The sequence below is a fragment of the Telopea speciosissima genome, chromosome 2, assembly GCF_018873765.1.
Source record: "Telopea speciosissima isolate NSW1024214 ecotype Mountain lineage chromosome 2, Tspe_v1, whole genome shotgun sequence".
Classification (NCBI taxonomy): domain Eukaryota; kingdom Viridiplantae; phylum Streptophyta; class Magnoliopsida; order Proteales; family Proteaceae; genus Telopea; species Telopea speciosissima.
In genome coordinates, this window is record NC_057917.1 from 76,552,297 (window position 1) to 76,568,956 (window position 16,660).

Consider the following 16,660-nt stretch of genomic DNA (forward strand, 5'->3'; position numbering starts at 1 on the left):
CCATATATGATAAAACCTTTTTTGGTGAATGGATGTTGTTTTCTTATCTTGTCAGGGATTCACAATGTTAATGGATGGAAATCGAATTGATGACCTTCGGAGGATGTACACACTATTTTCAAGGGTCAATGCCCTTGAATTACTACGACAAGCCCTTAGTTCTTACATCCGGGGTGCTGGGCAGGGCATTGTTATTGATGAAGAGAAAGACAAAGATCTGGTTCCTTGTATTTTAGAGTTTAAGGCTTCTCTCGATACAATCTGGGAAGAAAGCTTCTCAAGGAACGAGTCATTTTCGAACACCATAAAGGATGCATTTGAGCATCTCATTAATCTCCGCCAGGTTGGTATGCATACTCTTTTTCATCCAGTAGTAGCAAAAGTAGTAAATGAAAAATAAGAAAGAACACAATTAAGTGGCAGTGAACTACTGAGAATGACTTTTTTTTAGTGAATAAATAATTCAATACTGAGAATGACTTAATTATATCTACAAAAGGAACTACGAAAGTGACATAATTATGTTGGTGAAGACTTGTTCCCAGACACATAAATAAGCTTCAAAGACTCATACTACCTAGAGCATCGTCAATATTACCGGAGATAATAGAGAAATTACCTTGTATTATACATTTATGCAAGAAGTCTTGTAAACAAGATTGAAACTTGAAATAAGGTACTGACTGCAGAATTTTGCTCTGGAGAACTGGGCTTCCTGGGAGTTGCTAATTTATGTTTAAATTGATACATATTTTTTAATGGGAGAGGGTTCTTTACACTGCCTGAGTGCAGTTTTGGGTGAATAAATGAACCTTCTTCGGAATCTGGCAAAAGTGGCAGGGGCTATTATGTCATAGCACCCCTTCACATGAACAGTGATAACTGTATGTGAGGGGGTGTGCAATTTCATTTTTGAGCTGGCATTGTACATAACCTTTTCCCTTTTTTAATTTATTTTATTAAATTGTTTTTCTATGTATGACTGCTGAAAAAAAATTTAATAGAAAGAAGAAAAGATTTTGATATACATTGTTGTGTGCCCTTCCTAACAGCTTGAGCTTTTGGGATAAATGGTTGTAACATGGTATCAGAGTCAGAAGGTCAGGTGTTCGATCCCTGGTATGTGCCAGGGGTTTATGTTGTGTGTTGTTGTGCCCCTATGCCTTATACCCTTGGTGCCACGTGATGGCACCATCATATGATGGTGTCACGTGTAGAGCTGTGTGTGTGTGTGGGCCTGCATGTAGGGGGTGTTCATAACTTCATATATATTGTTGAATTGTGGAAATCCTGAAAAACACAACTAAGATGAGACATAACTTCATATACATTGTTCTGTGCATGTAGTGCGTGTTGTGTGCCCTAATTTGACCAAGCTGAACTACCCTGTTCATAGCAGATCCTGGTTATTTGGCTTCTAGTTAGATCCCTTCTAATCTAGAACTACATTACCCATAGTTTAAAAACTCATCGAAATTTCGCTAATTTTGACATGTTTGAGACAAAACAGGAGGCAAAGCCCAGAATCAGCACTGTTTCTCCAAAATTTCACTCACTTCAGTCTAAAAAATGCGCTGTTTTGTCAAAATTTTGGCGGTTTACCCCCCGAAATGGCCAAGCAAAATTCATGGAAGCAATACACTGTTTCGGCGAATTTCGCTAATTTCTGTCTGACCGAAATGGCCTACCGAAATGAGATTTTGAACTATGGCCCTTCCTAACAGCTCGAGCTTTTGGGATAAGAGGTTGTAAAAGATATAAAAAAATTCTTGGAAGCAAAAAGCAGATCTAAGAGTTACCACAACCTGGAAATACTCTGCTTTTTGCTCTTGAGAATGGTGGCCTCTTAAGGTTTAGTGGCAGTGTTTTTTCTGAGAGAGAGATTTAAGATGTTAAACAGTGTACCGTGAGGCGGGAGTTTATGTTAAGTCGTGAGATAGTCTTGGAAAAGGGAACCATACGATAGTCTTGGAACTGGGAACCATATGTTAGAGTTTGGAAAGAGAAAGATGTCCCAATTGGTAATGCCACTGAAGAGTAGAAGACACACTAGAAGCAGTAGAAGCGACACTGATAAAATAGTAAAAATCATCCTTCTCACGCTCGCCACCAATCATCTTCCTTGTCTGGAAATCCTGAAAAACACAACTAGGATAAAAGGTGATTGAGCAATTTAATGATTTAGTCAGTTTACAACAACTAGGATAAAAGGTGATTGAACAATTTAATGATTTCTCACACCCTCTACCATACGATGGATTGATGGAAATTTGGCCCTTGGTGCGTGGCTGTCCCTGGGGAGGGCTGCTTCCCATCCAAAACAGTCTCTTTGACCATAGCAGCCTTCCATGTGGCTCAAGAAGGGTGGACCTGAAAGGCATTTATGTCATAGATTGAGATCTTTCCTTCTACAACAACAACAACAACAACAACAATTCAGCATAATCCCAACTAAATGGGGTAGACTACATGGATCCTTGCCCTCCAATTAGCTCTATTCGAGGTCATATTTGATACAAGGCCTAAGTTATGCATGTCTCGCCTCACCACTTCTCGTAGGGCCATTTTAGGTCTGCCCTTGTAATGTAGTCCTAGATTGGTAGGAGACCAACTAGGAGCCAATCAACCAGGATCTGTTATGAACAGGTGAATCAGCTAGGTCAAAATAGGGTTAGGGTTTGATGTATGGGTTATGTCAAGTTGATGTAGGGGAGTCTATCAGTTGAGGTCCTGAGATGTTTTGATGGATGGAAGTGTGTAAACTTGAATGGGCAGCAACTTAGGTTTAGGGTTTCGGGTTTTGGAAAAGAGAAAAAGAAGGGAATCTAGGGTTTAGAGTGGGAGGATGGAGCTAGGGTTTGGATCGAGGGCTATAGGGGTAGAGAGGGAAATTCGGTTTTGGTTTGGTGTAGTTTTGATGGTTGGATTGGTCTGTGCAGGTTTTAGGTTATGGGAAAATTAAAAAACAAAAGGGGGAATTTAGGGTTTTGGGCTGTGAAAGGATTAGAAGAAGAATTGTTGGGGTGGGGGATTATTCAAACTCATTGTTGTTGCAGAATTTCCTTGGCAGCAGCTTGTTTGATTGAGAAACTTGAATAAAAATTGAATCTTTAACTAGAACTTGAAGGAGATCTTCAAAGAACTTGAAGGAGAGCTTCAAAAGAACCACCCAGTCTTCACACCGTAAGGTGTCGATTGGATCAAACACCATTCCCACCAACGAACCACTTGGGCTTCCCACTGCAGGTGTCAATCGGATCAAATACCGATCCTACAAGCCTTGGTTAAACACAAGACAAAAATCTTCAATGGAGAAGAAGAGCAGCAAAAGCTTTTCATTAATATCAAAATTCGTGTTCAATACTTGCCCCCCCTTACAACCTTATATAAAAGACTCAAAATTAGACTCATACACTAAAAAGGGCCTTACCTAATCCTTAACCTATTAGGTAACTTAAACTGATTTGAAAACTGAAATAGACTCAAAACAAAGTCCTAATCCAGCTCAACTAAACACTTAAAAGAAAAACTACTAAAATCACTTAAATTGAACCACTGGTTCAAACCAGTTTTGGACTGATTCAATTTAAAACACTAAAACATGAAAATAAACTAAGAATAAAGACTTATCCTGTATGCAACCTAATTACCCATACTTTAGGTCCACCAAAGTGACCTATTACATAGAAAACCCATGGGATCAAAGGCCTAACATTTATATATCCCAACTTTAGACTTATTAGTTCCTTCCATCAAAGTCAAATCACTCCTCTATATTGGAGCATCCAAAGGCCTCGGTTGAACATGGCCATGGCACCTTAAACGACTTTCTCGTATCTTATCATGTATCGGAGCTACTCCCAAATTAGCTCTAATATGATCATTCCTTTCTTTTCCTTCCATCCTCATCTCCGCTACAATGAGTTTATCAACATAATGCTTAATTGCCCAACATTCTGAACCATACATCATAGCCAGTCGTATAATTGTCCTATAAAATTTTCCTTTAAGTTTTAAAGGAATACGTCGATCACACAACACTCCGGACACCTCTCCACTTCATCCATCTTATGTTAATTCTCTGTGAAACATCTTGCTTCTAGTAACAATTGTTCGGTTTATTTGATGGATATAAAAAGATCCACACGAATCAGGTTTTTTAAGGAACGTATCTAGAGATAATTGGATTTGGTTTGACAATGTGTGGTTGCTAAGCAAGGATCGGTTCTTTTAGCAAGGTACAAAATGTATAGTCGTATTCGATATGGTTCCACAAGATCTATTTTCGTAACTCCAACTTGACGTTAATCCCCGCTTTTGCCTCATCTACCAAAACAAAATTATCAGAAAAAAGCGTACACCAAGGAACCTCATCTTGAATGTCTCTGGTTAAATCATCCATGAATGCAAACAAATAAGGGCTTCAAGTTGATCCTTGATGTAACCCAATTGTAATTGGGAATTCACTACCTTGACTTATGGACCCCCCCCAGTTCTTACACTAGTTACTACACCATCATACATATCTGTAATTATGTCAACATATTTACTTGAAACTCTTCTCTTCTCTAGTACTTGCCAGATTAACTCTCTAGGGACTCTATCATAAGCTTTTTCTAGGTCAATAAAGACCATATGGATATCCTTCTTGCAATCTCTATCTTTCCATGAGTCTGCTAAAAATGTCAACACACATTTAATCAATAACATCCTAATTTAGCCCGTCTTACCTCATAAAAAGCGAATATAAAACAAAAGAAGTAAATAGCTTATGTCGTGGATCTTCTAGGCATAAAACCAAATTGGTTCTCCGTAATAGTAGTTTCTTGTTTCAGGTAGGTTTCAATAACCCTCTCCCATAATTTCATAGTATGTGAAGCTCTAAATATCACCTTTATTGTTTTAAATCAGAACCACAATGCTTCTCCTCCGTTCATCTTGCATTTTCCTTGTGGTCATAATCTTATTAAACAACTTGGCTAGACCACAATTCTTAAGCTTTTCCACACTTCTATTGAGACTTTATCTAGGCCTAGTGCTTTGCCTGCTTTTATCCTCCTTAAAGCTTCTTTACTTTAGACATCCTAATCTTTCATACATATCTACGACATCATGTGTCTTGATGGGTAATACAGTCTTCTGGAACTCTATTATTCGAATTGTCTTCTTTAGTAGGTTGAAGAAATAATCTTTCCATCTCTCCTTAATGTCCTCATCCCTTATTAGTACTTTACCATATTCACTTTGAATGCATCTAACATGGTCAAGATCTTTACTCTTCCTTGCCATTATTTTAACCATCTTATAAATAGCTTTTCCCCTTCCTTTGTGCTGAGATTGTCATAAATATTTTCATATTTCTTCGGCCTTGCTTTTCCCACAATCTTCTTAGCTTCATTCCTAGAAAATTTATACCTTTCTAGATCCTCTACATCCTTAGTCCTTTTCCATGTCTTAAAACTAGCTTTCTTAGTCTTAGTGGCTGCTTGAACCTCATCATCCCACCACCAAGTCTCTCTAGAGGAATGACGTTTTCCTTTTGATTCCCCTAGGACCATCTTTAGCAACCTTCTTAATACAAGTAGTCATTTCGTTCCACATCGTTTTAATGTCTCCCTCAAAGTCCCACTTTCCTGGTTTGACCACTTTATCAATAATTGATTTCAAGGTTTCTGCTTTTAAGCTCTACCACCTTATCCTAGGGCAAATAAGCTCACATTTCTTACAATTCTGCGTATTGAGGCACATATACATGACCACTAATCTATGTTGTGTGGTTAGGCTCTCCCTTGGTATAATTTTCCAGTCCGTACAATAGGGGTGTCAATTGGTCTGGTTCCTTAATGGTTCCAGCCCTAAGAGGTCAGGACCAAAACCGGGCCAATAAGCCAATTGGTTCCAAACTTGAGATCCAGGACCATTAACTAATGGGTGGGTCGGTTCAGGTTCCTAAACGGTTCCAAGCAGTCCAAATTTAAAAAAAAAAAAAATCTCTAACACATGCTATTTATATTCAATAATATTACACTAAGATATTAATTTTATTCACATGAGATATGCAACCCACTATCATTTTTTTCTTCTCAAATCACAGAACTAGTCCATATTACCTCTTGTTTTGTAATCAATTAATAAGTAGGAACACCACCACCCTCATAAGTTATGATTATTTTTAGGTATGTTCTTAAGTTAGCATTCCCAAATAGACCTTTAAATTAACAGCCAAATCTTTGGTAAAATAGCATATGAGACTAGTGGTACCAGTCAAAATAAAAGACTAAAAAAATAAAGGGTTTGACCTTAACTCTCATGACCTTAAGTCATAAGAATAATATAATATATAGGGTTAAAATGTGAATTTGTTTCGGTTCCAATGGTTCCTAATTGGTCTATCGGTTCTGGTACCGTTGGGAGACCAATAACTTAATTGGTAGATCCAGAACTAGACTAATAATTTATCGGTAGATCCAGGATCGGACCAATAAGCTATTGGGTGGGTTGGGTCGGGTCCGATTCTTGGTTCTGACCCAAAATTGACACCCTTACCTTACATAACAATCTATCAGATCTTCTAGTTAGGAAGAAATCTATTTGGCTACTACGATGCCCACTTTTGATGGTAACTAGATGCTCTCCTCTCTTTTCAAAGTCAGTGTTTACAATGGATAAATCATAAGCCATAGGAAAAATCTAAAACTGAGATCCCCTCCTCATTCCTCTCACCAAAACCAAATCCTCCATGTACACCTACGACCTCTCCTAACATGTCCATTCAAATCACCCTCTATAATAATCTTTTTTCCTTGACTTAACACCTTGCACTAATTCATCCATTCCCAAAATTGTAACTTACTACTTTCATCTAATCCTACTCGGGGTGCATAAGCACTAATTATATTGGAAACCTCTTTCTCCAACACAAGCTTGATGGGTATAATCCTATCTCCATCTTTTAACATCCACCACATCATTCCTTAAATATTTATCCACTACTATGCCCATTCCACTTCTATTACTTTTATCCCCCATATACCAAAGTTTTAAGTCGTCTAGAAAATCAAAACCTATTTACCTAGTAGCCATTCAAAACCATATTTTTTTAATTGCCTCGGGCCTTTAAAAAAATCCCACAGGAATTTCCTGTTTACTGACTGCGTTTGGATCTCAGACAACCAGAACCAGTAGCCTCTGCTGTACCTATAGCTGGTTTTAGCAGCAGAATTTAGTATAGTAGGCTCCTAGATATCTGCAACTGGTACTTGTCTCTTGCAACAAAACCAATTACTCTCTTTGCTCCCTGATAAAGTTTGTGAAATGATCTTGGCCAGGTAAAGGTGCTGGGACCATGAACGTTCCGGGTGAAGAGAATGTTTCAGAATCAATTGATGACCCTAAGGCCCTTCGTTTCCTTCCCCATTCATTTTGTATGTAGTTCACCCTTTAATCTGTCCTTGACCCCTGGAGAAGTATTTTAAAAAAAATTCCATCTTTTTTCGTTCGAACTGTTGAAGGGCTGTAGCTTGGTCTGATGGTAAAAAACTCAGGCAGCCATTAAGATGCAAGTTTGAGTCTTGAGGGTGTCCACTTTGTGCAAAAGTGCCAAAGGCTAGGACTGTTCTTGTGCACCACTCCTGGGACCTGCGAAATATTGACTTGCACTGGGTTGCAGCCGAGAATGATTTGAGTTGTTGCTTTCATCCTTCAGGAGTACTCCTTTGAACATGATGAAGTTTAATGTATTATTCTGAGGGATGAACCATTGAAAATGACTCATTCAACTTGCTTAAGATAATTCAAATGCCATGCCGTTTTAGATTTGCTGTTATTGTTTGGAATACCTTGGCAGTATATTGATCTTCATGATATACGATGTTGTTTAAAGTTTAAACAGAAATTTGATATTTCGTTTGGCAATAAGCTTGGTTTTCGTAGGATGTCTTGGAATGTTTCTGATCATGAGGCTTTTACTGCAATTAATTATTTCTTCCTTCCATTATTTCCCATTCATATTAATTTCTGTGTGCTTCTCAAATTTTAATAAACTTGAATTAAATGAAGCTGTGTTGCTTTTATTAGAATCGTCCTGCGGAGCTTATCGCAAAATTTCTGGATGAAAAGCTTCGTGCTGGTAATAAGGGTACATCGGAAGAGGAGCTGGAGAATATGCTTGACAAAGTCCTGGTTTTATTCAGATTTATACAAGTAAGTCATTCTGATACTAAATGAAACCAGGAAGCTTCTGCAGTCAGTAGGATTTTTTTTATTCTTTTATATTCTAATGAGGCTTTGCTGCTCCTTTTCTACTTTTTGTGTCAGTGCATCTCGTCAAAATATTATCCACTCTTGGATACTGATTGGCTTGTCTGACGTTTGACCTCCTTGTAATTAAGGGTAAAGATGTTTTTGAAGCATTCTATAAGAAGGATCTCGCGAAAAGGTTGCTTTTAGGAAAGACTGCCTCTATTGATGCAGAGAAATCAATGATTTCTAAGGTATAGACAGAATGCTGATTATTGATTATATTTTCTTATAGATTTTGTAGGATTGATGATCTTATGAGGAAGTTTTTGTTTATAATTTCAGCTGAAGACAGAATGTGGAAGCCAGTTTACAAATAAACTTGAAGGAATGTTTAAGGTAAGTAATTGTGTTGTTTTTTACTTCTTTTTTTGAGGAGTTGCAAGTAACTGCCACTTGAGCTATTTGTTGCAAAATTCGGGGTCTTTTGGTGCAGTTGATGGGATTTTCTTTTTGTGAGTATATTTAGAAGAGAAGACTTACTCTTTCGTGAAACCTATACTGTTCAAAAAATTATAGGTCACTGAAAGCTTGACAAAGAAGAAAAAAATCTTGGTTTACCTCTGCAGTTGGGAGCCTCATATATTGAATGCACCATTAACCCTTTCTTCAGCTTAATTTAGTATGCCTCAAGGTTTTGTTAATTGAAGCTCATGATGCATATGCATTACTGCAGTCAAGATCATATGAAGCAACCTGTTTCATTTGATGGGCACATTTGGCATATCATTCTCCTGTGTGGATAACACCTTGAAATTGTAAGGATTTACAGTCAGATATGGAGACGGGAAGACAGCTAAAGCTTGTATGGTTTTGCTACTTTTAGCTCCTAGACTTTTTTTATTTGATGATGTATTTAATCATTCTTTGTGGAATGTGAGACTCGGGTGAAGAGACAATTGTGTTGCATATCCATCTAGTGTAAATCAAAATTATGCAATTGCTGCTATCAGCAATGGTAGGCGATTCATAGAAATGTCAATGTTTAACACCAAAATTTCGGTCTGCTATTTCGTTTTGCCAATATTTTTGTCGAAACATTACTATGCTTTTACATTGAAAGCATAATTTCGGACAATGTAGGTTAAAATTTCGACCTATTTTGTTCATTTTGTTAATTTCGACAGAGAAGAGGGGGAAGCCTCATTTTTTTGTGTGGACATAATTAAAGATATGTATGATGGTGCGTGGTGACTAGTGTGAGAATCGTGGGAGGTCAAGGTAGTGATTTCCTCATTACAATTGAATTATACAAAGGATCAGGTTGGAGCCCTTAACTATTTGTGCTTATCATGGATGAATTTAATCAGGAACATTGAAGATGCGTTGCCTTGGTGTATGCTTTTTGTTGAAGATATTGTTTTGGTAGATGAGACAAAAGCAGGGAGTAATGGTAAGTTGGAGTTATGGAGGTCAACTTTGGAATCAAGAAGTTTTAAGATAAGTAGAACGAAGACGGAGTATATGGTGTGTAACTTTAGCTACACTAAAACGGATAACGAAATGGTGAAAATTGAGGAGAGAGAGACCGCGAAGTGATTATTTTAGATATCTGGGGTCAAATCATAAACACAGAAGGTGACATAGAGGATGATGTGTCACAGTGAATTAAAGTGGGATGGATGAAGTGCAAAGGTTTGTTTGGAGTGTTGTTTGATCGACATATCCCTTTAAAGCTTAAAGAAAAATTCTTTAGGACAGTTGTATGACCGGCTATGATCTATGGGGTTGAATGTTGGGCTGTTATGAAGTGTCATATAGATAAATTAAGTGTGGCAGGGATGAGGATGTTGCGATGAATGTGCGGCAAAACTAGGAAAGATAAAGTAAGGAATGACCATATTAGAGCTGATTGGGGAGTTGCCCCGATATAGGATAAGCTTCGTGAAAGTTGTTTGAGGTGGCATGGCCATGTTCAATGGAGGCCTTCGGATGCACTAGTATGGAGGAGTGATTTGATTCAGATTGAAGGATATAAAAGAGCTAGGGGCAGGCCTAAAATGACTCTAGGAGAAGTAGTGAGGAAATACATGCATAGTTTAGGCCTGGTCTCTAGTATGAGTGTTTGACATCAAATAGAGATGATTAGAGGGCATCCATGTAGCCGACCCCATTTGGTAGGATATTGCTGAGTTGTTGCTGATGTTGTCGTGCCCTTTTCTTTTACTATTATATTTATTATTTCGTCTTTGCAAGGATCCATGTGGCCGACCGCATCTAGTTGGGATAAGGCTGAGTTGTTGTTATTGATTGGGCCTATAAGCGATCCAAATCGGGTTTGTGAAACCCCAAATCGCATCAAGTATTTGGGGTTTTCGCTGGTCCACTTTGTCAATGAGTTAATGATATAAAATATTTCCATGAAGGGGTTGTGTTTTCGGTGGTGATTTTAACACAGCTTTTAGAACTTTATTTGAGTTAGTAGGCTCAAATGTGGAGAAAGTTGGAGAGAGCTTATGTGGGAATATTAATTCTTGTGAAGATGAGTGCTCGTTTTCATTTTAATGTCATTTTGCATAGGGCGGGCCTTGACGCAATGGTATAATTGCTCTAATGCAACCTAGTGGTCGTGGGTTCCAACTTTCAACAAGGAAACAACCTCTCCACAAAAAGTGGGGGTATGACTGCGTACATATGCCCCTCCGGCCTCCCCAGACCCTGCAGTATGGGGAGCCTTGTGCACTGGGTATGCTCTTTTTATGAGAAAGTGAGTTTTGGGTTCATGGACTTGTTCATGTGTGGGGTTTTGTTTTAGTTTAACATAACATTACCTTCTTATAAAGTAAAAGAAAAATGGTGATATTTCTGTTCTGTAATTGGGTGCCGTTTAAATCCGATAATTAACTATTTGTCCCTACCGATCTAGGTGAACAGGGAGGGTAAGGCCTCCATACCCTTATGGCTTTATCCTCCCCATTGAGCTAGTCAGCATGGTTCGAAAACTCATCTCGACCAAGTCAAGATTCTCGAGACCTCGAGATCTCAGCGAGACAGTGCTTTTTTTTTTGTGTGTGTTTTGAAATGAAATTCCGGTGAGCAAATGGCCTTAGTTGGCTCCGAAACTTTAAGGGAAGATTGTTTTAGGTTTAATAAACATATTTAATTCTTCGAAATTGAAAAAAAAAAAACCACCCAATTTGGTGTTTTGGATTTGCACCCTTGGTTGGCAGTAAAGGCCGAACCCTTAATGTAATATTGCTTATTCTACACATTGTTTGAATGATATGAGACATAATTGGCAAGTAAAACAAGTAAATTATGCAATAATGGATGAAGACACATAATAATGTGAAGTGTTTACTATGCATATTACATAGACACCCAACCCAAGGACAATGAATAATACAGAAGGCATAGACACCTTACTACCCTAGTCTTCCATGTTTCAACTCCCAAGTCCCAACAATACAATATTATGATTCTATGAGTACTGAGGAGGTCGAGATTCTCAAACTATTTGAGATTTCTCCGAGATTCTCGAAATATTCGAGATTTTTCCGAGATTCTCAAAATATTCGAAATTCCGGTCAAGTTATTTGAAACTGTGCATGTTATGTTTCTCGTATGTCATCTCGTCTCGAGGAGCTCGAGATATTCAAGATCTCGCTGAGATTTCGGCGAGTTTTTGAACTATGCTAGTCAGTACATCACCTTTACTAATTCAGAATCGATCTCGAACCAAGGAAGAATCAGTGGGAGATCAATCACAACAAAAGCGTAATATGGGTCAAACATAAATCGATAACAGAAATTTTTTTAACTCTCTCTCTCTCTCTCTTGCTCTCTTTTTTATTTTTTACTCATGAAACAAGAAAGGATATGACCAAGGCTTCGTCACCTGGCCTGCGGGAATGGAATCACCGCCATGCCCAACCTACCGAATCACCACAATAGGGTTTGATTGGAATCATCACCAATCAGGCTCTTTGAATAACCACCAAAAAGGCTTTAACTATATCACCGGAGTCCAAACTCCAAAGGGACAATATCACCACTGTACCAGCAAGGCTGAAGCTAAAACTCACTTTTTTTCCGATTGTTAGAGGATCTAAGCCGCTTCTCCTTTATTCATAACTTCTTAAGAACCAACAAAATAGGAAACCTCTAGTATGGTAGGAGGATCCCTTACAACTTAAGTGTTCCTTCAAAATAGAAACCTAGAACATTACAAAATAGAAACTATGGCTGCGTTGTGGCATATCTATCCAATCCTACAAAATAGAAAGTAAGAAGCCATAAAGTCAAACCCACAATCTCCATAGTAACTGGAATATCTTTAACTGAATATTCCCCACTCAAATCTCCTCTAGATCTTCTAGAATATCCTGCAAATCTCCTTTAAATCTTCTAGGATATCCTCCAAGTCTCCTCCCTATGATCTGCATTAGTTCTCCCTGGCTCAGAAAAAACTCGTCATCAAGTTTTGAGAAGTTGAGGAATCAGATCCGTATGATCAACCTTCAGTCGGAACTAGAACTCAGCAACCATCGACTTCGTCTGCCATTCCTCCATAGCTCTAATACCAAATAATGCAGAATCAATCTCGAACCAGGGAAGAACTAGTAGGAGATCAATCACAACATGATCGCAATATGAGACAAACATAAATCGATATCGGAAATGTTTTTCAACTCTATTTTTTTACATATGAAAGAAGAAACAAGAAAGGATATAACCAAGACTTCACCACATGGCCTGCGGAAATGGAATCTCCGCCATACCCAACCTACTAAATCACCACAGTAGGGTCTGATTGGAATCACCACCAATCAGGCTCTTGGGATCCCAACCAAGAAGGCTGGAACTGCATCCCCACTGTCCAAAAGGACAGCATTACCACTGCACCAACAAGGCTGAAGCCAAAGCTCACTTTTTTTTTTTCAATCGTTAGAGGATCTAAGCCCCTCCTCCTTTATTTATAACTTCATAGAAACTAACAAAATATGAAACCTCTAGTGTAGAAGGAGGATCCCTTACAATTTAAGTCTTCCTTCAAAATGGACACTATGGCTCCGTTGTGGCATATTTATCCAATCTTACAAAATAGAAAGTAAGAAGCCATAAAGTGAAAACCAGAATCCCCATAATAGCTGGAATATCTTTTAACAGAATATTCGTCACTAAAATCTCCTATAGATCTTCTATATTATCCTCCAAATTTCCACTAAATCTTCTAGAAAATCCTCCAAATCTCCTTCCTATGATCTGCATCATTTACCCTTACCCTTCCCACCCCTCTCTTTTTTCCAATATAAGAAATCTTATTTCTTACCTTCCAAACTAGGGTCGGGTAAGGCAGGTGAAAGGATACCCATTGCCAGCAAGACAATCCCTAGGGCTATGAGTCTGAAACTTTTGAGAGGATCTTGTAAGAATTAGTGCTACTATTAGGAGTTTAAATCTTTCAGTTCTTCTACTCTTTCGTCTTATTGATTGAGAGTGATGAATATGGATCCAGATTCATATAACTAGTGCAAATTTTCATCAGGTCTCTCTTTGATGTATCCCAGCTATGTCTAAAGATGTCGAGTGGAAGCCATCAGGGGTCAGAACTATCACCTTTGGAATCAGAGATTTCCTTTCTCATTTATTCTGCAAAAGGTCTCTCAAGTTGATGCTTTGATGATTAGAAATATAACCAAATTCGAGGCTCTACGGTCTATGGAATGGTTCTAGTGAAGATCTTCAAACCAATTTAGTAGAAGAAGCAATATTGTCTCTACTTCTAACATCATCTACAGATCGACAATTTGGATAAGGAATTTCTTTGTCTCCTATGGAACTACTGGGTGATGTTGGTGCCTTCTTTGCACCAATGAATATGGGACTTTTGCTTCCTGCAGATTTTATCGAAGAGAGAATCTTTTCAATAGTTTTTCATCATCTAAATCATTTTGACAGTTGGTTACTTGTAGTTGTCAGAAACTGAAAGAAGCAGAATCTTGGAAAGAATAAGAATCATTCGGTGAAGAAAAAAGATCATGCTTGTATTGTCGCCAATATGAAGTGGAGATGATGAAAATCCTAATTAGCAATTAAATTATCTAGCATGTTTTATCAGGTGTATAACTGTCCCATTACCATGGTAACTTCACCCAGAAGATCCTGGAATCAGGACAAGAGTTTCATATTAGCTATTTGCATAAAATTGTGTTTGCCACTGAATGTAGATGATGTCAACATTGTTGCACCCATTCTGGATGCATGGTGACTGCAGTGTAATGTTGATACTTTTGCAGGATATTGAATTATCCAAAGAGATTAATGAGTCCTTCAAACAATCATCCCAGGCAAGGACAAAACTCCCATCGGGTATTGAGATGAGTGTCCATGTCTTAACAACAGGGTGAGTCTTAGATGATCGAAGTTATTGTATACTTCCATACCATGTTCTGATCGTAATTTGGAGTTCGGACAATTGCAGGTACTGGCCTACATATCCACCAATGGATATTAGGCTTCCGCACGAGCTAAATGTCTATCAGGTTAGGAGAAGTTGGTTGTTATAGCACCTGCTTGTTATTCCTTCAACAGACTTTCTTTGTAGGCATTTTCTTTTTGGGGTATATAATCATCCATCACTCCCCCCTCCTTCCCTCTTCTTGGTACCTCAGGATATTTTCAAGGAGTTCTATTTGAGCAAGTACAGTGGGAGGCGCTTAATGTGGCAAAATTCACTTGGTCATTGTGTCCTGAAGGCAGAGTTCCCGAGAGGTAAAAAAGAGCTGGCAGTATCACTATTTCAGGTAGGTTTACACTCTGCTTTTCCGCTTATTATGTCATTTCCTTTTTGCTGTGTTATGTCACTAACGGACTTACAAGTCTTAGCTTCTCTCTCTCTCTCCTCTAATAGTTTTTCTCTTTTTGCATGGGTTTGATCAATGGTGCACCAGACTGTCGTTTTGATGCTGTTTAACGATACCCAAAAGCTTAGCTTCCAAGATATCAAGGATTCTACAGGCATTGAGGATAAAGAGCTCAGAAGGACTCTGCAGTCACTTGCATGTGGAAAAGTTCGTGTACTTCAAAAGGTTGGTTGATGTTCGCTGATATGTTTCCTGCTTTCATTTCTTTCATTAAATATTACTAGATTTATTGGTGTTGACAGATCCCCAAAGGCAGAGATGTGGAGGATAATGACTCATTTGTGTTCAACGAAGAATTTAGTGCCCCACTCTACCGCATAAAGGTAAATCTTTAATTAGTTTGTTGAAAACAGTACTAGATGGTGGTGCTTGAATGCTTAATACTGGATTCCAACGTCACCTTGAGGAAACAGGTAAATGCAATACAAATGAAGGAAACAGTGGAGGAGAATACAAGTACTACCGAAAGAGTATTCCAGGACCGTCAATATCAGGTTCTCTCCATCATTTGGTCTTCCTCAATCCAATTTTTATGTAAACCTAATGTAGTTACAATCTGAATCGCTGCACCGGATGATTGACCTTATCTAGGTTTATGGTGGATTTCTTGCAGGTTGATGCAGCCATCGTCCGAATAATGAAGACAAGGAAAGTGCTGAGCCACACCCTCTTGATAACTGAGCTCTTCCAGCAGGTAACCGTTATTTGTGACTAGCTTCCTTTTATTGCCTTATCTTTTATGTAGTTTTTACTTCTTCCTGTTAATGGTTATTTGAAGCCACTGATATCTGGGAGACTGCCAAATTTCTCTGTATTTTGGTTGACCAGCTCAAGTTTCCAATAAAGCCTGCTGACTTGAAGAAAAGGATAGAAAGCCTCATTGACAGGGAATACCTGGAGCGGGACAAGGGTAATCCACAAATATACAACTATCTGGCCTGATCCATATCGTCTCCTTATGGTTAGTCCTTGTCCTTGTAAATGGAAACAGGAAACTGCAGCCCTCTCTACAGCAATCCTCATTCCTCAGTGAGGCGCACAATGTAGCGATCCTTTGGCACATCCATTCGATCACATAACAGAATGTACAGGAAACTGTAGGATCCTCCTCCCCCCTTTGTGTGTGTTCACCATTGTAAAGTATGTTTTCTCTTCAAATCCTCATAATTTATTCTTGGTATCGTGGATTTCACCACCTTGAGGTGGGAAGAAAAGATCGAATCATCATGATGATGCATCTCTAATAATGCAACCATATAAACTTAAGTGCATTATCATGTCCGATGTACATTTAACTTCAGTGGTAATTGGTGGTCGCATAAGCTTGCACCTGTGTTCAGGCAAGCTCAAAATTTGCAGTGTAACTGTCGTTTTCTGCATTCAATGTTCATATATCGAGGCATTTATGTACTGTGGAAGCTAGATCGGCGGCACTTTAGGGGGCCAGTAACACTTTGTTGATTATTTTTGCCTAATGAGAGTTTTTGTAGGCTATC

General features: G+C 38.4%; 1 protein-coding gene across 1 annotated transcript in view; it reads left to right on the forward strand.

Moving 5' to 3' along the window:
* Positions 1–16,370, forward strand: part of LOC122651631 (cullin-4-like) — a 33,119-nt gene extending 16,749 nt beyond the window's left edge. The window contains exons 6-17 of the mRNA XM_043845100.1: positions 56–343; positions 8,077–8,202; positions 8,391–8,492; positions 8,584–8,637; positions 14,538–14,644; positions 14,723–14,783; positions 14,913–15,044; positions 15,192–15,329; positions 15,407–15,487; positions 15,578–15,658; positions 15,778–15,858; positions 15,993–16,370. Coding sequence (XP_043701035.1) covers positions 56–343; positions 8,077–8,202; positions 8,391–8,492; positions 8,584–8,637; positions 14,538–14,644; positions 14,723–14,783; positions 14,913–15,044; positions 15,192–15,329; positions 15,407–15,487; positions 15,578–15,658; positions 15,778–15,858; positions 15,993–16,106 — 1,365 coding nt within the window. The 3' untranslated portion in view covers positions 16,107–16,370. The remainder of the gene's footprint in view (positions 1–55; positions 344–8,076; positions 8,203–8,390; positions 8,493–8,583; positions 8,638–14,537; positions 14,645–14,722; positions 14,784–14,912; positions 15,045–15,191; positions 15,330–15,406; positions 15,488–15,577; positions 15,659–15,777; positions 15,859–15,992) is intronic.
* The last annotated feature ends 290 nt before the right edge of the window (positions 16,371–16,660 follow it).